At 43.2% G+C, this 25,406-nt stretch overlaps 1 protein-coding gene across 1 annotated transcript; it reads left to right on the top strand.

Moving 5' to 3' along the window:
- Window positions 1-24,906, top strand: NKX2-5 (NK2 homeobox 5). Its single transcript, XM_069652417.1, has 2 exons — window positions 1-418; window positions 23,261-24,906. The coding sequence occupies exons 1-2, from the start codon at window positions 127-129 to the stop codon at window positions 23,848-23,850; spliced, it is 882 nt and encodes a 293-aa protein (XP_069508518.1). The 5' UTR covers window positions 1-126; the 3' UTR covers window positions 23,851-24,906.
- Window positions 24,907-25,406: the final 500 nt, after the last annotated feature.

The following is a 25,406-nucleotide window of genomic DNA, read 5'->3' as shown; positions in this document are numbered from 1 at the left end:
GCGAACCCAGCACACCCCTCCGGGCTCGAGCCGCTACCGGGAGGACATGACTGCTCTGGGGGGCCCCGGGACCCCGCTGCCGCCCCGCTGCTGAGCCTCCGGCCAAGCGAGAGCCACCCCCCAGTCATGTTCCACAGCCCCGTCACCTCCACCCCCTTTTCAGTGAAGGACATCCTAAACTTGGAGCAGCAGCAGCACCCTTGCCTGGCGCTCCCCATGGATGGTTCCCCCCAGCTGGAGGTGGCCCCCTCCTGCATGCTGTCCAGCTTCAAGCAGGAGGCCTACTCCGGGACCCCCAGCCTGGCCGACCTGCGCGAGGAGCTGGCACAGCGGGAGCACCCCAAGGCCTCCCCCGCCTTCCCCGTCACCTTCTACGCCAAGAACTACGCAGCGATGGACCCAAAGGCGGACAAAAAAGGTACACGGGCCCGCCAGATACCGGCGTCTCTTCTTTATGTAGGATCTGATTTTCGGGACTTTTGTGGGCAAATTGGGACTTCTTGAGAGACAAGAATGAACGTTTTTTTAGCAGGCCAGGAGCTGCCAACTGTTGATTGTTCGCTCTTTGGAGGGGGCATGTGGGGGGTCGGGTCTGTCCCTTGGACCCAGGTCAAATTCGAATTAAAGCCAGAACAGATAGGGTGGTGTTACTCCAGATACTTAGCACTCGGCGCTGTGCTGACCTCCACTCCCCCAAAAATAAATAAACAAATTCGATGGTTCTGGAAAGCACAGCGCACAGATATGTCATGCCTGTGGCCTGCAGAAGGTCGAGCCTGTGCTTGTAGAAACGAAACACGTCCATGCTCCCTGTAGCCGCTAGAAGCGATACGTTTCTCAGAAGGCACTTGTAATAACCCGCGGATCCCTATGTTAACGCATGGAAAGAGTTACCTGTTAAAATGTGAAACCCACTGCACCGAACCCGTATTTAAAATATATATATACTTCTCAAGCCTTTTTCCAAAGCCCTGGTTTGATCAGTCTCTATAGTGCCAAGTTATAACGCCTTTACGCATCAGTATAAAGGCGCTTCACAGGTACACGCCGGCCTTTAACCCGGAAAGCAGTGCGCAGGCGCGGATCACTCAAGTCAGTAGCTGTCAGGGATTCGCAGGCCGTCATAACATTTCTCAGGAAATGGATCAAAGTAACTGCAATATTCGCACGCGCTTCTAAAAAACGTTCGGTGTTGTGAAAGGCATGTGTGCCACGGACACCCTTTGTTTTGGGGCAGATACAATAGGATTGCAGAAGTTACCTGAGGTAACCCGGCAGGGACAATAGCCAGACGTCCCCTCCGGTGAAATGTCGCATGATTTAAGGAGGCGCTATTCCTGGGGCGCGGTGGGGGGCGAGGACCTTTAAGCGTTTCCGTCCTCTTGCCAAACGCCGAACCCTGCCGTCACTACACTTTAGAGCTGGTTTGGGGCTGTTAGCTTAGATTGTAGAAAAACCGGTCATTGGAAAGTTGGTGGAAAGGAGACCATAGTTATTCTGCCTGACAAACCTCATGGAACCGAGGCTGGACGGTGCCATTATCTGCCTGCTTGCTCTGCAGCTTCGCGAGTGGAACCCATGCACGCGCACTCGCGAATAACCCTTCATTTAAGGCACACATATGGATTCCCTGGACGGCAATACTACGCGAGGAAGAAGGCCGCCAAGAGGCTGACATCCCGGCCATTAGATGGAAAGGGAATGAGAACACCGGGTGGAAAGCGTGAAAACAGCGTAAAATGCACGAACTGGGCCTGATTTACAAACATGTTTTCAATGGGACTTTCCCATGTTTGTAAACCAGGCCCATTGTGTGCAAGAAGCAATGCCATCCCTTCAACGAATATTTGGAGTTTATGCTGCGAACCTACCCATGCGGTGGCTGTGGCCGAGGCCTTGAGCGAGTGAAGGCGTAGAGGGGGAGGTTGGGCACGGGAGGGCCCTGTGTGGGACCGTTTTTTGGGGTCAAAGTGGGCCACTTTTTTGGCCAATGTGGGCCATTTTGATAGGTTACTGCACCATGCGGCTAGTAGTTTTGACCAGTGTTACTGAAGAAATATTTTTTAAAATGCACAATTTGCATCACATTTTATCAAAAAACTCTCCCCTGGGCACTAGTCATTAGTCAAACAACCTGACGCAAATGGAATGAATTGCCATTTGCAGCTGTGGGCCACTTTCTCATTGGTGCACAAGGCCATTTTATGCCCCGGTCCGTCCCTGCGCGGGCGTGACATCATCCCAGCGCCTGACATGTGTTTTCGTTTTCCAAAGCTGCGGGTAAACACTGACATCGTATTTCTCCATAAAAACATGACTCATGGCCCTAAACTGTCACCAGCCATTGTAATGTCATTTATGCAGTCTAACATACGCTACCCTATAGTGTTATTATATTTCATGTAACAAAAAAAGGTATCGTTTGTTTTAGTTTGCCATTGTTTGTAAATCCGTCGTTTTTATAACGGAGGCCTTTTCCGTGTATTCGGGCTTGTAATTGACTGCCAACAAGCTGGAAGCCACATAGGTTTTAAGCGTCGCGCGTAAAACCTCTGCGGCTTCAAGCTTCTTGGCACCCAAGACACAGTGAGCAGGAGCCAGAGAAGATGCACGCCAACCCATTATAAACTTGTTTAATGTTACACAGGTCACACACGTTGTTGGTGTGTTCTCCAAGGCGCCAATCCAAAATTTACATAATTGCAGGGGATTGTTGTCTCTGGCTTTCCGGGCTATTATGAATTTGAAGCCTGGAGATGTTACGCAGCGTGAGACGCGTTGCTCTTTCTGCCCCTTTCCCTTTTGCCGAGTTGATGCAAGTCCTTCTTCGCTCTTTAATCCTCCGCTTTTGGGCCTTGGGCGGTTTGAGCCGCAGCACCGCGCGACCCCTGTGCAGCATTTAAAGTATTCTGTTGTCCTCTTTCCTTTCCTTGCACCCGCTCTATGAGCGCATGTCCTGCGTGATGGGCTGCACGGTGGCAGTGGGCAGCTAGCGGGCCCCTGTCTTATTAAACAGAGGGAACCTCCTCTGCATTAAGTATCAATTCTGCCCCAGATGTGTGTGTGTGTCTCTCGTGCACACACAGGCACACGTGTGTACATTTAAGCAGCTTTATTCAGCGAATGCATTTTTCTGTGGCACCAGGCAGAGTCGTGTCTCTCAAGTCAGCCCACTCGGCCTCTGCGCACCTCTCCATCTTTCCAAATGCAGAGAAATACACGCAAAGGGCCAGCAGGGAAATGCAAGCCAGACTCTTTTTTACAGGGGCGGAAAGAGGGGCTGGGATCTGACTGTAGGAAGGGCATCAATGCAGGCGAAGGAGATGGAGGGGGTAGACAACTGTATGGATTTATCTAAGTTTGTGATATATTGGGCACCTCTGTTTTCACGGTTAAGTTGAAGTGCCCAAAAATACATTATTTGAGTAGATGGGGTTGAGCTGTGGTGCATTAAGACCTTGTGTTTGTCCGTGTGTGTTGGTGCGCCCTGATGCCCCGGCTTTTGTCGTGTTATAAAAAGATACCTTTAAAAAAGGCAACTAATAAAGGTCTAGCCTGCTCTGAATGCCCTTTGAACTTTTAAAGACAACTATTCTGTAAGGTTACACTGTGCATAGGATCCGCATTGTTAGCATATTGTAGCCTATCCAAGCCGTCCACCACGTTCCAGCACATGCGCGGAAATGTGACGGAATCCCCCCCATCCTATGCAAACGATATTGGCTTCCTCTCCAGGCCAGGATACTATTCAAGACTCCATGTGCCATCTACAAAGCAGTCACGAGTAGCACAGCAGCGTGCCTGGCAAATACGCTCCACGTTTCTGCTGGTAAATGCTCCTCACGCAGCAAATCGACCAAGCGGCTTGCCTCACAGCTCGCCCGCATAGAGAGGACCCACATACAATCCTTCTCTTGTCACACGCCCTCACGTTGGAACTCGATCCCGGTATCGGCATGTCCCACACAATTCTACGATTTCATAAATCTCTCAAAACGTAGCTTTCTCCACAACAGATGACCAGCGATCAATACCAATTGATGTACAGACCGACACACAGGCAGCAACACACAGTAGGGCACTACTGTTAAAAGATGCCAGTCCATACCCTGGCTACCCACGCACTGTAAGCGCTCCTGCGCTAGGTCTGCGCTTTAAACAATACAATACATATCTGCATGTCATACCTTGTATTTTCAGAAAGCAAATTAAGTAATAAACTGCTCCCAAACCTTGAAAGACTAATTGCTGAAGTGCCCCCTTCCATAAGTTGTGACAAATATGCACATATCTATCTGTATTCCCCCAGTTCAATCTCTTTCATAGTGCAGATGTTTATCCTTCTTGGTGCTAGAAACACGCTATGGTATAGAACGAGCAGGAAAAGGCCACAGAGACAGATGGAGCCAAAGCTGATATGGACATCGCTATAAGATCCTGCTGCAACGTCCCACCTCGTATCGGAGGACGAAAGTGCTCCTTGGACGGCATGTTCTGATGATACTACCTTGTGGGATCGGACACAAATTGGACTCCAACGTCTTTTGGATGCTCTTTACAGCTATGTCGCCAAGAATTGCATGAGAATTCATTTAAAAAAGATGAAGATAACACATCAAAAGAGCTTCATCTGGTGGTTAGATAACGAATCCCTTGAAGTGGCAGATATGCATGCATATCTGGGAATCCCTATCAAACATTGCCCAACTTTAACAGGAAAGGGGGACAGAATATAGCAGGTTACTTAGAAATATATAAGATCAAGATTATCCCAGGTGTTTTATATGGACTGGAACTCCTACCCTCTCGCCTAGTCTCATGGTTAGATCCGATTGATGGTAGACTATTAAGATCTTTTCAGGGTGTCCCCAGATCCGTCGCCATTGAAGCATTGAGGTGCGAGCTCAGGATAATATCATTAGCGGCCCTGTGGATGATTCATTGCAATGCATTTTACATTAGGCTAGGCTGGGCTCAGAAGGAGGCTAACACTTTGCTATATTTGCAGACCAAGAGGTTGCGAATAACTGTCACAACACTCTTTATTGAGATTTGGAGCCCTCGGGAACAACACATCTTAATACGATTGACCTAGGGATTCCTTGTCAAACAATTTGGTGCTGTTTATTCAGTCATTCAAGACCAAAACAAAGGTGTGGGACCGTGCAAGTAATACTGCTAAACTAAGCCTGAGGAAACGATACATTGAATACATCACCCAAGGCTTTTTGCCTGATCGACCATGTACGTATTTGGTAAAATCTTGTCCCTTACCGTTGAGGCGCTTTATCTTGTATTTAGGCTTACTCATCATGCCAACTTTCGAGTACCTAAGAGCTTGGTGTGGAGCGTGATACGAGATTGTGCCGATTGTGTGGTCATGCGATTGAATCTAGTCGCCACATCTTACTGGAATGTCCCGTTCTACAGCACAAAATTGGAAGGGATACAGTAAATTGGTCTCAATCCCTGATGGGTTGTTATCAGACCAATTTTTGAGCTTGATATATTTGGCTGAGGCTTTGGTAATTACTGCAGCTGAAATACCACGTATTGAAGGTTACACTTCAAAAATTATGCAATGACGGGTACCAAAAGGAGGCAGGAGGTTCCCCAATAACATTCCCACTTGTATATAAATTAAGGGGCTAGTTTGTGATCATATTTATTCAATTCTAATTAGAAATTCTTTAGGAATATAATGTAATATATTGTGAATGTATCGAATGTATTCTGAATATATTACGTGGATTGTAATCTTCTTTTATGATAATGTGGAAACTGGGTTTTATTTTTGTATATTTTGTATATAGTGCGAAGGTTTTCTTAGAAAAACCAGAAAGCACTTACTAAAAATAAAAAAAGATGGAACCAAAGGGTTGAGTGGTGATACCTACAACTAATGACACAACATTAAACTGGATGGCTCACAATCCTGTCCCATATTCCTAAAACATAGGGAAAAGGCGTCCAGTCACAGAGCAGAAGTCCGCCGAAGTCCATTGAGGGTTCTAGCCCCCACGTCGATCAGTGTGCGCCCATGAGAAGGCAAAGAGTGAGGCAGTTTGTCGACCAGCGGTAGTGGAATACAGTGATCTGACTGATTGATTATATTGTATAATGTATAGTGTATTACATTACGCTATTATATCATGGTGTAAAGGCAGAATTTGCGACTTCCTTCCTGGGTAAGTAGGAAAGAGTATTAGCCCTTTTCGGGAACGCTACACTAAAGTCCAGTTTTATATATTGATGTATACTAATGACTGGCTGAGAGTTCCCACAATTTTGTCAGATAAGGAAGAAAAAGTGCACAATTGCATAATTTAGGAAAGCGGGGAAGCCATTTGAAAAATATGTACACGAAAAAAGACAGTACTATATCAAGTTTGTTCATGTGTGTGTGTCTGTGTAAATAGATGCATTTTTCTTTTTAGAAAACAACTGAATGAAAATTAACCAAACTAGCAAAAGACACTGAAGCAAGACTCGATCTGCCTCCAAGTTTGGAGGACCTTTCATTTCGTGTTTTAGGGCCTGATTTACAAGAATGTTTTAACATGGGAAAGCCCCATTGAAAACATTTTTGCTAATCAGGCCCAGAGTGGTTTTGCATTAGACGAGCCGAAAACATGCCTCCTTGGGTATTTCACCCAGGACCGGTCCCTTTTGGAACAAACTATGACTTTTTCCATCTAGACAACTCAGCATCAAATATTCGACATACCCTGTTTTGGCAAATCTTCACACACATCATGTGTAAACATAGCTATGTATCTGTTTAGATGGCACTTCAATAACCCAACGTCTTTCTGTTATACAATGCTCCCCTTAAGTGACCAGAAAGGCGACATATTGCTCGTCTACCAATGTGTCTCCAGTACATTGCATACGTGCGCTTGATTGGAGAGAGTTTTCCATGCACTCCCGCCCCTGTCTTACAGCGGTGTGTTTAATGATCCTCACTACAGTTGTTTTGACAGAATTATCATTATTTAAAGCAATGTGATACTTAGGTGTCTGTGTATAGGGGTAATAAATTGCCACCCCTCGGGTGGCAACTGAGCACTGTATGTAGAGCAGGCACCCAGGAATTACAAGTGAGGGTGCAGCGGCAGCAGAGCAGTTGGTTTAGACCGAAGGAGCCCCGACAGGGGATAGCTCCAACCGGCAGAATTAGAGTTGAGCAGAGCGATCATCAATTGGCGAAAAAGTTGTTTATAAGATTGTTTTTTAGACCTACATCAATTTCATATTAAGATTTATTTCCTTCAATCATCTTCATTTATCTGTTCCTATAACTGTACTCTTTTTACCATGTAACAAACATAGACATATATACACATATAGTTTACCACCTAAAAGTTACATTGAAACCTACAAAACATTGTCTTATGGAAGCGTTCGATTGAAAATAAATTTGGACTCACTGGGCCTCATTACACGGAAGGCGGTGATCCAGGGTGCTATTAGCACCCTGGACCATGCCGGTAAATTACCGGCACCGCCTTGGCGGTAAGGGGATTTACCGCCCCATTCCAAGGTCGGTGGGGCGGTAAATCCCCCTTCCGCCATTGCCCTTCCCCATTCCCATTTCTGCCCCATAGGGCTCTATGGGAATGGGGAAGGCGCTAATTACGGCACCACAATTTTGCGGTGCCGTAATTAGCTCCGAGGTCCCTTAGCGGGTTGGTTTTTAACGCCTGCAAAAAGCAGGCGTTAAAGCACCAACCCGCTAAGGGACCTCGTAGTACGGCGGTAAGGGTTAACGGTCACCGTTGCCATTAACGGTGACCGTTAACCCTTACCGCCGTCCGTGTGATGAGGCCCACTGTGTGGATCTGTCCAAATGTTTCCAAAGCAATTGCCCCACACGGCCTCTTCTAAGCTGGAAAAATTTTGAGAAATTCGTCAAACATTTCAAATGTTAACACGCATAGGAAAAAACCTGTTTTGAGACGAAGCCCATCCATTTTCCCATATAGGAAAAGGGGCATCCTTTGAACAGTAACAGAGAGAAAGCTGCTAAGCGCATTCGCGCCACATATTAAAGTGGTACATATAACCCTTTTTGTAGTTTGTTGTAAATCCAATCAGTAGCTTCCTAAAACTTTGATGTAGAAGGGGTTGCCTGCTGGTCCCAAAACTCTTTTATGCAAAGCCCATGGTGCATTGCAGCACAAAGGCTTTTTCGCTTGTGCGTCACAGTAAGAAACAAGGGAGAGGATCTGGGGCCACTTTGACAGTAGTGAGGAGGTGGGGAGACCAAACAAGGAGAATGGGTGCATAGGAAGACTTAAGGCATTTTCATGTTGCCGAGGTGATGGAAAGATGTTTCGTTTCTGCAGGAACCTGTCGCACTGGATGAGAATTCTCTGCGATGGTTTTCACGGTCATGTTCCCGCAGTAAATTCTCGGGTGGAAATCACGTGGGAATGACAGACAGGGCACCGAAAAAAGGGGGAAACTTTGGCCATTGGGCCATGACGTTTGCTCTAATTGGTGGAAAGTGGCACCATAATTGGATCAAAAAGGGGCTACAGCCGAAGACCAGTGGGACATGGTTATTTACTACCAACAGAGATGCAGTGATTATATCTAATACAAAATAGAGAATTACATTTTAACAAATAAAAAATACCGAAGAAATACAGAATTAAAAAGAAAAGATATGTGGGGTGGGCTAAGGGGTTAAATCTATTGGGGAGGGGTTTGGGGTGGGATATTTAATAGACTTTGATATTCTTTTACGTATTTTCAGTTCGTTAAAATTTTTTATTCTACATTTTTCACATGTATCCAGATAAATTGGCCAAAGCTTTGGCCAGCCACGAGGACCTGATTTACAAAAGTGTTTTACAATGCCACCATCCTATTGAAAAATGCCTTGTGAAGCAGTTCCACAGTCTTTCACTGTAATTGATGGAAAGTGGTCCGTGGCCACAGCCGAAGGCCATGGCCGGTGGAAGATGTTTATTTACTACAAAAGGGGATCTGGGTGAAGGCTGTAGACTGTGGCCACTGGCCAGGGCCGAAGAACATGGTCAGTGGACCACAGTGTTTTATCATAATTGTTCCAAAGTTGCCAGTAAGGAAAGGCTGCGGCCACTGGCAATGGTTATTTACTATTACATGGGAGGTAAGATATAGCCTAAGAAAACCCTGGAAATTCAACAAAAAACCTTAGTTAAGAGACCGTTAAGGTGAAATAATGTATTGGACATGAAATTCGGTGGGTGTTCAAAATGATGATCAACTTAACTATGAGTCCACCAATTGCTTAGCTCAGGAGCTCATGGATGATATCACAGATGGCATCAGCGCAGCTAGGACCTAGTGAATGACATAATGTATGACATTTTTTAGGGATTGCCTGCATGAGGATGTCTTCACTTGCAACGGCCGCAGAATTTCATGGGGTTTGTTGTAATACATTGTTTAACCATAACGTAACATTTTGGGAAAGATCTGTTAAAAAATAAAAATACAAAATTCATTAAGATAACAAAAAAAACCTTTTGGCCTAGTCCCCATTCATTTTCCCATAGAGAAAAAAGGCACATTTTTGATGGACCGCACAGCCAAAAGCACGGGATGGAATTGGACCAGGTATGTAACAACTAGGACAAGAAGCATTGAATTGCGTTCTGGGGGCAATTTGGTGTTATTGCATCCAGTACTTAAACATATATTTGATGGTGAAGGGGGTGCCCCTTTCTCACAAAATTATAGAGATCTCTCCCATGGTGCTCTTCAGCAGAGAGGCTTTTTAGAAATGAAAAAGCCGGCATCTTTTTTCTCCCAATGCAACAGATATCTGCGAATATTTGGGGTAATATTCGAGGTTATCTGAAAATGAAAAGTTGAAAAAATGCCTTTTGGAGGAGGAGAAAGGATGACATGGCATCAGGCTACAAGTTGGGAGGGGGAAAGAGGACACCATGTGAAATTGGGGAGTTGGGAGAATGGGGGGGCTGGGGAAAAAGTTCAGAGCTCAAACAGTTTTGCATATTTGAGGTAATTCTTTTCATATTCGTGGTTATTTCCATATCCAGGTTTTTTTTTTTTAAGTGTGTCACATGTAAAATAACCACAAACATTTTCAAAATGTTCAGGGTTATTTGTAGTTCATTGCTGAAATGAACGCATGATGGCAAAAAAGTTGTTAAAGAAAGAGCGAATTAAAAGAAATTGATTAATACTAATAGTGGAATTTTACAGTGAGGTGTGGGGTAATCTATTGGAAAAATGGCTAGTGGCTCCATAGTGTTGTAAAATATAGAGTAGGCACGACCAAATGCCGTGGCCACCTAGTGGGTCCAAAGAGAAACATATTGGGGGAATATGTATAGTGGCCATGGCCAAATGCCATGGCAAGTGGCCCGGTAGTGTTTCAAAATATACAGTGGGCACAGCCGAATGCCCTGCTTGCTGGCCAGGGCCGGAGTCCCTGGCTAGTCTGTTCGAAAGACATGTAGAGTGGCCATGGCCAAAGGCGGTGTCCACCTAGTGGGTCCAAAAGAAGCATAGTGGGGGAACAGGTACAGTGGAAATGGCAGTCAGCCGTGGCTACTTTCCATGTCCGAAGACCATGGCTAGTGGCCTGGTAGTGTTTTAAAGTATGCCGTTGACCGCCAAAGGCTTTGGCACTGGTCATGGGTGAAGGCCATGGGTAGTGGCCTGTAAAACAACTATAGTACAACAAAACCCTTTAGATTATCTGAAAAAACCTTATTTGAGGTGTAGTTAAGCTGCACAGATTTAACACAACAAAACATTTGAAATTCAGCAGATCTGGGAAGTCATGACCAGCCCATGACCACATACATATTACAAGGGAAGGAATTCACAATGACATACAGAATGCCATTATGGGGGACTTCAGCGGGAGCGCACCTAGGGAAGCTGGTCCTGACTGCCCACATTTGTTGAATTTCAAGGGTTTTGTTGCGTTGAATTTGCAGAACTTAACTGCACCTTAACTAAGGTTTTTCAATGAACCTATATATACATGTATAGATATCAAGGTTGCTGCATAGCACATAGCAGTAAGTACAGTCAGATAATAAAAGTCATGAGTACAAAATGGAAATAATATAAGCATACAACAATCAGAGCAAGAGCAACTGCAACTTGACTTGATATATTTGATAAGTTTATGTGCGTATTTAAAGTATGGACTGTACGGTGAAGCGCATGTATGGCATTATTAAACCTCCAGAAGTATCCATTCCGCAGCTTCAATATCAACCCAAGACAGACATTTTGCAAGGCTGCCGGGACAACTACATACCTGGTTTCACCCTCATCAGTGCAGTATAGACCTGGCAGCCTTCTGGTTGGAGCATTGAGGCATGTAAAGAAAACACCAACAAAAGTTATGGTGGGTTTAAAAAGGCTTCAGAAACCCATCATAAATCTGTTTTTGTTTTCTCTCCATGCCCCAATGCTCCAACCACAAAGTTGCCAGGTTTGTACTGCACTGATGATCCCTAATGAGGGTGAAATCAGGTATGTAGTTGTCCCAACAGCCTTGCAAAATGACTGTCTTGGGTGGATTAAGCCACGTATAAAGTAGCACTGCCCCCGAAGACAAAGACAATTTCATGACTTGCACCTGAGCTCATTTGCATACCCACAATGCCTTGGCCAATAGGTGGCGTTGTGGAATATGTGACGTGGCTCAAATGGCCCTACATATATATATGATGCAATAAAACCAACCAGTTCATACCTTAATTAGGCTAAGAAAGTCATTTATTTATGAGCTTATGTAATCTTTCAATCACCTCATCACACACAAGAGGATAAAGCTCTTGGAAAAAATGGACAGCAGAAGCATTCATCTCTAAAATCCATAATCTGTCCTTATGTGTATTTCTTATTTATGGTTCCTTCAGAATGAGCCGTGTATTTCTGAATTTACCCCATGCCCTGCAGTCTGAAAGATGTATGGGGGTACCCCATCTGTTCATGCCTTCCTGAGAGCAGCCAAACCGTGTTTCTTACTTTCACCAGCCTGCATACAGTCTCGGGGGGCCCAGTTAAACATCACCGGTGGGTCTTCCACTCGCATAAGCAACCACAGAAGCCACAATCTTCTTAGAAAACATGTACCACTTTTGTCTCACACAAATAAACATTTCCCCACACACTTTGCCACTTACTCCACCCATCCCACTCACTTCCACCATCCCATTTCATTTTTTTCACTTCATTAACCAAACATACTCCATCATCTTCCAGGTGTAGCTTCTGATACAGGAGAATTTCATGCCCATCACACACATCCCTGTCACACTCCCCAAAAGCCAGGTCACACGCTCTGACACATTTCAGGTTTGTTACAACGGAACGTTCATGGTTGAAGATCTGCCACCGAATGGTGAAAGTGTATGTTACGCCAGGGGGATCGCTTCTCGGACAGGATTAGTCCTTCTATTGAAAGAGGGGCAAATCCTGTTAGTGAACCTGTGCAACATTCACTGGCAAACGGTACGCCTTTCTTTCTGTCATAAGTTATGTGATAGAGCTTTTATACTGTGCAAAATTACCAGAGTGGTGGTCTCGGAGCACCCTCACTTGTCGGAAGTTTGGTGTATTGTCCAATGTGTGAAAGAAATAGGGGATTTATAATGAGCTGAGAGTTGGAAAAGGGGAGACGGTAGGGATGGGGATTGTTTAAAACAGCGTGTTGGTCCTGTTACGTACATGACTTATGTAAATGCTGTACCTGGATAATCGTGCTGTGTTTCAAGCGTCTCCATCAGTCATGAAGGCAGATGATTGTAATTATTCAACATTGGGTGTGTGGGTCCAGAGATGTGCTCACTGCGACCGTGCATGGAAGAAAGCCCATTTACTCCTGGATGTGTCTAAGATACTCCTGAAAGCTAAACTCCAGAATTTGATTTCTGGCACTGCCTAACTTCTGGTTCAGGGACGGCTTAGTCGAGTCTATCTGTATAAACAGGTGTATAAAAACTAGAATGCCAGAAAAGGAAAGTGAAGAGGAGTAGAAAACATATTTTTTAAAATCATATCTGCAAAGGCAGCCAGATGCCATAGGCCAAAAGGGATCGATATTAGATCCTGAAAACCTCAGTATGGTAGATTCTATTCTGGCTTTCTGTTTGTATTCCAGTCAGTCATATGAGCTGAGTGTCAGTTGTATTTCCATAATTAATCTATCCATTGATGTTGAATTGATATTTACCTTGTCAGAGAATTGCTGTAGAAACCCCAGAGTTTAGTCAAATGTATTGAGGGATTATTTGATGTTTACCCCATCCAAGCATTTCTAGCATATAGCCATGTGGACTTTCCAAACTTCTAAATATAAATAATGGCATTGCGGTAGCACAATACATAGCTTAGGTTAAAACAAATAGAAAGTCTCAGGAGGATAGCACAGGGGCGACGTGCTAGCCTTGGAAGCAAGATGACACGGAGCAACAGAGGTTTGATCCCTGGGTCCGCGCTTAGAAACCTTTGGGTATTAAGCACGTTATAAATAACCTATCATATCATTCTAAAATAACTTTTACAAATTGTATGGAAAATTCCACAGTAAAATGTCAAGGAATCCACCTCTGCATTGAGCATATTAGAATTTTTCATTGTGGGATTAAAATTTTTAAAAAAATCTCTTTGATCACGTTTTGCACTGTCCTTAACATGGGATTTTCCTAAAGATTAAAACATTATTTTTTCGGTCCAAATATCACAAAATTGTCTGCTTAGATTTTCTTATTTTTTCCCATTCCCCATGATCTCATCAGGAATTGGTGCACTGCAAAAAAATGTGAAATTTGAGTTGGCCAATTTTGACAAATTAATGATTTAAACAATTTAAGATTTATCGATATGTGATGCATGCACATAATGAATGTGCGTCTTTGATAAGAACTGTATATGTACGAGTATGTACATTGCGCACATGTACACTACTAAACATAGGAAAACTCACATCAAAGTTAGCAGTGACTTTGATGTCAGTTTTAAGGAGATGTAAATTGCATTCCGTGTGAACTGTATACACCTCTTGTACGTATTGAAAACTCAAATCAAAGTTAGAGCTCACTTTATTGTGAGCCTTCGTACGTTTTGGAGGCTTTTTATACATGAGAAGAATGAATTTACATTGTATATACCAACTCTACACATATGCGTGGGAGATGTGCAATAATGTATGTCTGAAAACTCACATGAAAGTCAGGACTTACTTTGATTTCAGTTTTCGGGAGATGTAAATTGCAGGCATGTGCAAACTGTCAAACTTGTTTACACCTCTTGTACATATTGAAAACTCACATGAAAGTTAAACCTGCTTCAATTCAAGTCATATAGGAGGTGTAAAGGACATGTGAATTTCATGACTTGATAGCAAACACTCATTTGCTACATATATGTCATATACTCACAAGCCAGACACTTACCTATCAAACACTCATACATCATACACCACACAGTCTTACAGCACACATTCTTAAAAAACACACACACTTAAGAGATACACACCTATGACACTTAACCTTATATCAATGACATGACACATACACATGTACAACACACAAACATATGCTACATGCTCTTATGGCCTGCTATTAGGGCACATGTATTAGGACACATGCTCTTGCACCACACGCACTTATAACACACACTACTATGATACATAGCCTTAGCACACACACTTTTATCACACCCATGCTTAGGACACTCCCACTTACGACACATGCTCTTATACCACACACTCTTATGACACTCTTTTATGACACCTGCTGTTCTCACACACACGTACGACACACACCCTTAGGACACTGCTATAACACACACTCTTACGAGACATGCTCTTAGGTTCTTAGGTCACATTCTTGTGCCACGCTTTTATAGCACATGCTTGTATGACACCAGCTCTCATGACACATGTTCCAATGACAAACACACACGACATGCACTCTTATGACACACACACAACACACACACTTTGTACACACACTTATAACACATGTTGTTATACAACATACTCTTACAGCATGCACAAGTACACTATATGTTCTTACAACACACGCTTTTACAACACACTTTTGGAATCAATTTAAAGCTTTAATTCAAAATGTACATGTTGAAGATGTACATTTGCTACATGTACGCTACTATACGTATTAAAGCTTTTGCATACATGTACTAAATGTAAAGCATATGGCTCCTATGACATACGCTCATATGCTAATACACTCATTCTGCAAACACTCAAACTACATTAATGCACTCACATGCTATATTCTATACTCCAAAAAAACACTGAAATTATACCTTAAAAATGTTCAGATCAACAGTAAAGTTTATTCTAACATAAAGTGTACAATGCGTGGGAATACAAATGTTAAGGTACAAACAGTTACTGTATAACACTACACATTCAGTCATGAAACTTGACCTATTACCACTAACTCCACACCACTACAAATCCAACCTTAGCACCCATTCAAGTATAAGGCATGTTACTTCAATGCCATAGTTGAAATTAGCCTGGAGATGCCAGAGATGGAACATCAATGTAGGTGTCAACGTCAGCAAGGTGGATAAGCACAGCCTTAATTTAGCTAAAAAGTGCAAAAGGATGTTGCAATGCAGGGATCAGCAACGTTTGGCTCTCCAGATGTTTTGGGCTCAAAACCTATCTGCTGTATCTAGCAGAATGAGTGGTGAGGGATCATGGGAGTCGTAGTTCAAACCATTTTGAGAGACACAGGTTACAGTACCCTCCTGTCATAATGGATGATCCATTTCATCACTGCAGGACTTTGAGCGGGAACCTTTTTTTAATGTATCCAAAGCAGAAAATGTCCCTTACTTGACCTTCTATGACACGGGATCAAGACCATGGCACGCAGGAGGTCCAAACATCATGACATTCTAATTGTTATAATGCAAGAATATATTATTTGATCATAATGCTGGTTAAAAGAAAACTCCTGGGGGTGGGTTCATAGATGGTGAGGGGATGGAACTTCATCCTTTGGATGGACAGGGAGTGGTTCAGACTGTTTCTTGCGCGAGCACCACCACAGATTTGTTTGCAGGCCGTGCGCTACCTCTCTGACCATTCTTTGCAGAACATTATATATACAAATAACTTAAGTTAAGACACAGTCAAGATTATCTAGTTTATTGCAACACAACCATAAAATGGCATCCTCCCTGTAGATTTAACTCGTGATGTCAATTTCTATCGCATGTTTGAACCCTGCTGTGACCCCAGGCAGTATTTTGAGTTAAGATTGTCATCAATTCCCACACGTGCTAAATTTCATGGGTTTGGTTTCATTGAATTGGATTATCTTAATTGTGCCATGAATAACGTTTTTTCACTGAATATCAATTAAGCATTTTGTTATGCTATATATTATCTAGGGCCTTTGTCCAGGTTGAAACAATCGGGATAAAAGACTATGGCCCAGCCAGTGACCCCCAACCTACTGCCACGGCCCATATCCTCTTCACTAGTAAGTGTCCAGACTGTACCAGCTGTGGCCATTTTCCCCATTGCAACAATTAGGGGAAAAGAATGTTGCCCACTGGCCCATATCCATTCACTAATAAATAACTATATTCCACTAGCTATGGGCTCCAGACATGGCCAGGGGCCAAGTCCTGCAGCCATGGGCAGTGTTAATGTTGCAACAATTAATCTAAATGAAGTGGCCTGGGTCTCTTCTTTTACCCCTTCTTTCTTTTCTGTGATTATTTTTTCTGAAAATATGCCATGGACACATCACTGTGGCTTGTATTGCCGCAATAATTCTTCCTGCGGTAATGCAGCATTTGCCCATTACCACATTAATGGGCAATGCTTGAAATGCTTCTTCTCTTTGGTCCCCACTACCCTCTTTGGGTAAATCCCTCCCAACCCTCTCTTTTATTCTTTTTGCAATGCTCTTTCCCGTGACGCACTTTGTTTTCCAACTATGTCTTGCGATTTTGAGAATCCTGCTCGAGTCCCATAGTAAGACAAAAATTATATGAGTCCGAATGGACTGTTCAGTCCTCTTGATAGTGTCCAACGAACCACTTGGTCCTCTTTTACCCTCCCAAACACCACCATGATGTGAAATAATTTAATATAATTGTCCACCCTCATCTTCTTTACCTTCCTGATGGATTATTGCCAGAATGGCTTGCGTTGAGCAAAAAAAAAAACAGTGGTGGTTTTTCACTGCTGAAAAGCCTCAGCTCTTTACTACGGGGTATCCCCTTCTATGTCAAACTACTGGACAGATTTACACCAAACTAAAAAAACAATATCTGCAAATCTTTGTGCCCAATGTATTTCTTTTGTGGTGCAAATCTGTCCAGTGGATTTCACGCTGTAAATGTTCAATGGAAGCACCTTTTTCTCAAATTGCAAAGGAAAGGGAGAAGGATGAAAATAGCTCTATTTTCTTTTCTTAATAACCTTTGAGCCGTTTCCAAAATTTGCCCAAAATTTCACCTTTGAGCGGGCCCATGGGAGGCATTTCTTTGGGGGAAATTTCAGCCAAATCAATCCAGCAAGGCAAAAGTTATTAGCAATACAATTTTGGGGCAATTCAATGCGCATATATTGAAGAACATGCATACATATAATATACATACATACATATAACAGAGTGCAAGAGATGGATAGTGAGAAGTCTGATAACTCATGCAGCTGATGATGGTCCGCGGGGGAGGTTGTGTGGGTGTAATCCACCTATTGGGTGGCTGTCTCAGACACTCTGATGACAGGACAGCTTCAATCTATCTAACATTAAAGCCCACGAAGATGGAATACATTCTTATCTTTCCTGCCTTTTTTCGCTGCTTCGCAAGCGTCTTGGCTTTATCCTTCCGCTGTGAATGGTATTTCCACCGTTGCGATCTTGTTATCCAATCCATTAATGGTTTTAGACTGCCTGTATTCTTGACAAAATGGACACAGAAGAAATGACACGTGTGTAAACAAGAGCAGACTTATATCTCTGGCAACACCCTAGCACCAGTGAACGTGCCAACTTAAAAGGTGATCACTCTCAAGAAAAATAGATCGGTAATGGCCGAAATGATATTTTTTTAAAAGGAAGCATGGTGACAAAAATTGTTTACGGCAAAAATCACAATCAGATCTCAGCAAATAACAACTCATAGGGCCTCATTACGAGTCTGGAGGTAACCATGGCGCTATTAGCGCTATTAGCCATTAGGTGCTATTAGTGCCATGGTTGCCTCCAAATCCTTACCGACTCCGCCCTGGTGAATGGAGCTATTACCGCCCCATTCCAAGGTTGGCGGGGGCGGTAATTCCCCATTCACCAGGGCCCTTCCCCATTCCCATTTGAGCCCCCATAGGGCTCAATGGGAATGGGGAAGGCACTAATAACGGTACCGTAAATTACTTTACCGTTATTAGCTCTAAAGTCACTTTGCAGGACCCGTCCTTAAAGCCAGCTAAAAGCAGGCGTTAAGGAAGGTCCCGCAAAGGGAACTCTTAGTAGGGTGGTAAGGGTTTAACGGCACTGGTCTCGTTACCGGTGACCGTTAACCCTTACCGCCCTACTTGTAATGAGGCCCATACTGTTCTTACAGATAAGGTTATTCTGGGCCCTGTTTCACTGTGTATTTCAGTTTCATTGTGCATGGCCTGAAGAAGGGTCCATTGTCGTCCTTGTAACTTGCAAAGGAAAATGAGTGATTGGCCACTTGATCGTCCTTTCAAAATTTCTGGCTGCTTGATTGCTTTTTTTTATAAACTGCAGTTCAGTGATATAATACTAGCATAACATAAACCACTTTGTTTCCATAAATCCTAGCCTGCACGCACCCCCCAAGTAGAGAAAAAGAACAAACCACCTGAACCCACTACCAACCAACTACCCACAGCGTAAGACATAATAGTATAGTACAAACATGCTCCTGCAAGAAAAAATCATTAGGGAGAAAGACATTTCCGGTAGTAAGGACAAGATTCCAAAAGACTGTAATGGCGCCTCCCCCCCACTAGAACCACGCAAACATTATAGCCTTTCATTAACTTGTTAAATACATTTCTTCATGTTCGATTAAAAACCTCACTCAACTAAATCCCACCGCTGAGCACAGACCGCAAACATACACACAATAATCAGAATACCGAACCTAAAACAATAACATTAGCACATTTAATAAAGCGATTGCATTTTAACTCTTGTGACGAAGCAACATACTATTATAAAACTCACAACTGCCCATTTATTAGTCGAATTGTGTATCCTGGCTCTTTAAAATAAAAACTGAGACCGGGAGTGATTTTCCTAAAAGCTGTCATATGTTTGTTTTTTATTCCTTTTGTACTGTATTAACAAAATACGTAATTTCTTTGTTTTATGGGTGCATTCCGAAATATACAAAGTATTGACCTACTTTGTGATCTCTGCGTGACTCATTTTTGAAGTAGCAGGAACACAAAAGTGGTGCAAAAACAGTTGTAGCATTGTTACCCCTGCTTCTACACCACTTTCTTTGTCTCTGTGGTGTTGTCCCTGTTTTTTTGCAGGCGGAACAGGGTCTCGGAACATATGCATCCTCTCCACGTGGCCCCTATACTCCACTTGCCAAATGTGAATTTCTTTCCACCGTTATGACAATGTCAAACAGGCCAAATAAGAATGCATTCCTGTGGGATGGGCCTGCTTTTAGCACCCGACAAAAGCAGCCTGATGTCATGGGAATCCAGTGTAAATGTCTCCAGAAAATATAAATTGCAAGATGCATTTATCCTTGTTGACTAAAAAGTGCAAAAAAAGCATGTTAACTGGTTTTTGTTAGGTTTAACACGCTTTACTTGCACTTTGCAGTGCAACTAAATATACACATAGGGGATGAGATCACACAGTAGTGTGAGCATAGGCAGTCCCCTGCGTGCTACTAGCACTTTTTTTTTTAAATGAGCAGATGTATGTCTGTATAAATAAAAACAGTTGACTTGTTATAAGCTGGTAAAATACCTGAGCGTGTTAGGCGCCCAATGCTCGTGCTACGATCTGTGTGCCATCTGCAGTTCACAGGTTCCAATCATGGCAAGCTAAAACCAGCCTTTCATTCTTACCAAGTTGATTACATGAGTAACAATTTTGATTGGGCAATAACAATGGTATATAATAGTTAACAAGGGATCTGGGAGCCCCTCTGCTGAGAACGAACTTGGGTCAAATACCCTGTTCTATGGAATGTCTTCCACTCTGCAGGGTCCTCAACCACGTTTTAGCTCCCTGCACCCATCACAGATGAGAACTAGCCATTTGCTTATCAGTCTTTGTCCCACCCACAAGAGTAGACCACCGAAATGCTAGGCACATCTCATTTGAACAAGAGAGAGAAGTTAACACTTTTATGTCAGTTTTCACCATTAACAATAGATACAAAATAAAAGCTACAGCACAAAATAATTGAATATGAAAACAAGTAAAAATTTCCCTGCCAAACTTTTAAAAGCATCAACACTATAATTATATAAATAATTAATAAAATGCACACCTAAAAATGACAAAGCAAAATTCATCGCATCTGAGACCTGTCTGATGTTATTAGCAATAAAATGTTTTTTCAACTGTGAGCGTCTCCGACCCAAAAGATCGGGACAGATAAATAAGAAGTGAGTTACATCCTCCTCAGACCTGCAACCACATGTGCACCGTTTGGAGTTAAACAACCATTTCTTCCAGGCCCTCAGAGGTAGAACATTCAGGCGGATCATTGCAATTATTCATCTCTGAGTCCGTGAACGAATAATTCTGGCTGGCTCTCCTTGGAAGCACCACCGAAGTTAGCTTATCCATGCTTTTTATTGCAACAGCAGAATTTCTCCTTCTGGCTTCCATGGATAATTGATGTTTTGTTATTGCCCCACTCCTCAATTCCTCAAAGCTGATTCCCCTTCTTGCATAGACTTCTATAGTCTCTATCCCAGGGATATATGACATACATAGATGCTAGATTTCAACCGTTGAGAAGAATGTTGTTTGTGAAAGTATTCCAAAAACCCTGATTTAGCCTGCACGGCAGTGTTAGAGACCCGGATGTCAAATGCAAGAGGAGTTCCCGGCATACTGGGCATCAAACCTAGAAGCTTTTTTAAACAAATACTGAGTATGCAGTCCAAGGAGGTACATCTTACACTACCCCACAACTCAGAACCATATAATATGGCACAATAAATCTTAGACTCAAGGGCTTGAATGCATTTATCAAAGCGGAAGCCGAGAAATTATTGTTAGAATCACCTGAGCCCACAGAAACAGGTCCTTAGGTGGTTTTCCACCATTGCTAGATGTGCAGACCACCGGCAGTTGCTTGCAAAGATAGCACCCAAATAACAATATGAGTCCTCCACACTTAGTTTAACCATGTCAATACACCAATTAAATGTGTTTTATTTTTTTAGGCCAAACACAATGATCTTTGTTTTCTTTACATTTAATTTTAGCCCGTGGGTTTTAAAATGATGAGATGCATAGGCAAGGCTACAGGCAAGCCCCTTAAGGGTCAGGTCTAAAAGTACTGCATCATCTGCATACAATAAAGAGGGATATAAAACCCAATTCAAGCTCGGCGCGAGAGAGCCCATCGAATGCGAGGGTGGTATAAAGTCAGATAAAAATATAATAAACAAGAGGGAGCCAACAGACTGCCCTGACACACTCCTTTATTCGTGAGGAACTCGCTTGAAGTCTCTACACTGGAGTGGGCTCTAACCAATGCCCTAGTGTCTGAGTATAAACATACAATCAGATGGAGTAATGAAGGTGGAACCGCAGTCTCTTAAGTTAAGCCCATAATAAAGGACGTTCAATCAAATCAAGAGTACCATCAGCAACCCCAGACACGTGTTTCAGCCTAGTAGGGCCTCATCAGTGAGGTGAAGCTGAGCTCCTCTAAGACATAGTGAACAAGGGCTCTACATCTGGATTACCCTGGTTTACTTACGGTGAAACCCCAAGCTATACAAAGTTACAAGGAGCGTGGGAGCCCCTCTGCTGAGAACGAACATGGGCCAAATACCTTGTTCTAAGGAATTTCTTCCACTCTACAGGGTCTACAGCCACGTTTTAGCTCACTGCACCCTTCACAGCGGAGAAATATCCATTTGCATATCAGCCTTTGTCCCACCCACAAGGGCAGTCCATCACCAAAATGCTAGGGACATCTACTCTGAACAAGAGTACAATCAGCATCCCCAGACACGTGTTTCAGCCTAGTAGGGCCTCATCAGCGAGGTGAAGCTGAGCCTCTCTAAGACACAGTGAACAAGGGGTCCACGTCTGGATTACCCTGGTTTACTTTGGGTGAAACCCCAAGCTATACAAAGTTAACAAAGGAGTGTGGTAGCCCCTCTGCTGAGAAACAACATGGGTCAAATACCCTGTTCTATGGAATATCTTCCACACAGCAGGGTCTACAGCTACGTTTTAGCTCACTGCACCCTTCACAGAGGAGAAATAACCATTTGCATATCAGTCCATCAGCAACCCCAGACACGTCTTTCAGCCTAGTCGGGCCTCATCAATGAGGTGAATCTAAGCCTCTCTAAAACAGAATGAGCAAGGGGTCCACGTCTGGATTACCCTGGGTTGCTTAGGGTGAAAACTGATGAAGCCTGAGTCTGGGGTTGCTGTTGGTCCTCTTGTTCAGAGGAGAATTGCCTATCATTTTGGTGCTGGACTGCCTTTGTGGGTGGGACAAAGACTGATATGCAAATGGATATTTCTCCTTTGTGAAATGTACAATGAGCAAAAACGTGGTTGTAGAACCTCCCGAGTGGGCACCTTCCCATAGAACAGGTTATGACAAGTTATTATTATTATTATGTATACATTGATATAGGCATGGATGCCCAAACATAGCCAAAATGCATATAAATGTAACCATGTATGTAATGTAAGAGAAAGATGAATGCATGTTATTTAAAAAATAACTTCAAAGGTGGCTCGGTTTTCATTATGATAGTAACAGCTAGAAAACTAATTTTCTTCTAGCAAAATGCAATCACTTATTAAAATACTGTGAAAATAACAGGACATTACAATAAAATGAGTACTTTTTTAGTGTCAACATGCTATCCAGAAGCTCTATTTTTGTTTGAAAATGTCTATAAAATGATTGCCTGTGATTACTAGTCATAATGTGTTGGTGGAAAGACTGGGGAAAGGGTGGGGAGTGTGTTTTGGAATACTGTAATTTTCTAACACATGTTTTTTTCCTTAAGTTTGCCCCTTGCAGAAGCATCTGGAGCCAGAGAAGCGGGACCTTGAAGAGGCAGAACGACCGAGACAGCGCAAGAGGCGGAAACCACGGGTCCTCTTTTCGCAGGCACAGGTCTATGAGCTGGAGCGGAGGTTCAAGCAGCAGAAGTACCTGTCGGCCCCAGAGAGGGACCACCTGGCCAATGTCTTGAAGCTCACCTCCACGCAAGTCAAGATCTGGTTTCAGAACAGAAGGTACAAGTGCAAGAGGCAGCGGCAGGACCAGACCCTGGAGATGGTGGGGCTGCCACCGCCCAGGAGGATTGCTGTCCCTGTGCTGGTCAGAGATGGCAAGCCCTGCCTAGGGGAGTCATCCCCTTACAATGTCAGCATCAATCCGTACTCCTATAATAGCTACTCTTCCTATAGCAACTACAGCAGCCCAGCCTGCAACGCGAACTACAACTGTAGCTACCCATCCATGCAGGCCATGCAGCCATCCACCGCCAGCAATAACTTCATGAACTTTGGCGTCGGGGACCTGACCTCAGGGCAAACCCCAATGCAGCAGGCGAATGGGGTCTCTGCGTTGCATGGAATCAGAGCCTGGTAGACCTTTGCCGAAAGAGGCCAACCAACGTGTTGGGAATGGGATTGAGTAGATATAAAACTGTAGACTACGAAGGAAGGTTCAACATGTTCTACATGGCTGAGCTTCTGGACATGAAGGACATGAAGCCAGACACAAACCTAACCCATCACACGGTGGCAGTGATGCCGCTCTAGATGAAAAACTGCGATCAAAGCGATGGTTGGTTTCAAGATGCAGCCAGGTCCACTCAGGACCATCAAGTGAAGTCGTGCCCTTATCTATCCCCCACCCTCCAGCCCTCCTTTAGAAAGGTCCTATTTACCTGTATAGTAAGTTAAGATGTCAAGTGATGGGAGGGATCACGTTTGCATCCAGAGACTCGTCAATCTATCCCTGTTAAATTGCTACAAAATTTCCCCCTCAAGTGTTTTTTCTACTTAAGTCGAATGACTTTTTGATAATGGAGTGTTTCTAGTTTCTAAAGAGGTAACACATCACAGAAGAGTATTTCTGGCCCAAAGGTACATGCTTCCAAGCAAAGAATCGCACAATGCGTAGTTTTTCCCTTAAATGCATTTTTTTCATGGTTATGTCATGAAATGTGTAAACAAGTAGTGTATATGTCATTAACACGAACGTAAACATGCCACAAAAAACATAGGTACGCACACTGATTTGGAAGTTTAGACTTTTTTTGTGTGGAAAGGTTCGATTGAAGGGTCCTGTTTTCTTGTTCCTAATTTCCTTCATAAAAATTAATATAAAATATAAATATAAATAATAAAATAAAAACACCTTGATGCCAGGTATTTTCTGTAATGAGTTTGACTCTTCCAAATTTCCAAACCAAGGATCAAAAGATCAGGAGTACTAGTTTTCGTTAATGTAAATCCAGTGCACAGAGTGTCTCAGTGGAGTATGTCCAGTTTTAACACTATCATGCGAAAAGTCATGACTGAAGGCAAATATTTCAATGCACTGAAGCTCTATTGTGATGGAAGATGTATTTAAAGTGTTTTGATCTGTGATACGCAGACTTAAGGACTGGGTTTCGCATAATTAAAAAGAGTGAATTTACCAATTCTCTGTCTGCTTAATATTAGGTAACAATGTGCGACATAGCATTTTGCTCAGGCCTCTGGCTAAATGACCAGTGCAACCTCAAGGAGTGACCATGCACGCAGGCTATGGACCGGCCACCTGGGGTCAAAATATGTACACTGTACACTCTGCAATTGAAAAGGTGGACAGGGAGTTAGGGTAGAACGTTATCTTTTATGTTTTCATTGTCACCATGTAGGCAGACACCATGTAGACTATGTGCATTTTAATATCATTTAACATTAGGATCATAAAAAGTCACGGGGTCCCTCATAAGTGTTTTTTTAAGTTTAAAGGAAGATGGGGCTAGGTTAACCACCAGGGGCCAGATTACAGAAACCTTGCACCGGTGCAAGTGCAAAGTTGGCACAGTATTAGCACTAGGGCAAAGTGTGCCTTATTTTCAAATACACTGGGACACATTAAAAAACCATTGCAGCTCGACAAGTGCAGTTTGGCATATTAAAAGCACCAGG

Source organism: Ambystoma mexicanum, chromosome 3p (genome assembly GCF_040938575.1).
Source record: "Ambystoma mexicanum isolate Mex_15411 chromosome 3p, UKY_AmexF1_1, whole genome shotgun sequence".
Lineage (NCBI taxonomy): Eukaryota > Metazoa > Chordata > Amphibia > Caudata > Ambystomatidae > Ambystoma > Ambystoma mexicanum.
The sequence above is the reverse complement of the archived record's forward strand: the minus strand, read 5'-3'. Positions and strand labels throughout refer to the sequence as shown.

Bases quoted from the DNA above. Each gene is read 5' to 3' on its own strand.
- NKX2-5 (XM_069652417.1), top strand. From the start codon at position 127: ATGTTCCACAGCCCCGTCACCTCCACCCCCTTTTCAGTGAAGGACATC. The intron at 419-23,260 runs GTACACGGGCCC...TTTTTCCTTAAG, and splicing joins CCCAAAGGCGGACAAAAAAG to TTTGCCCCTTGCAGAAGCAT.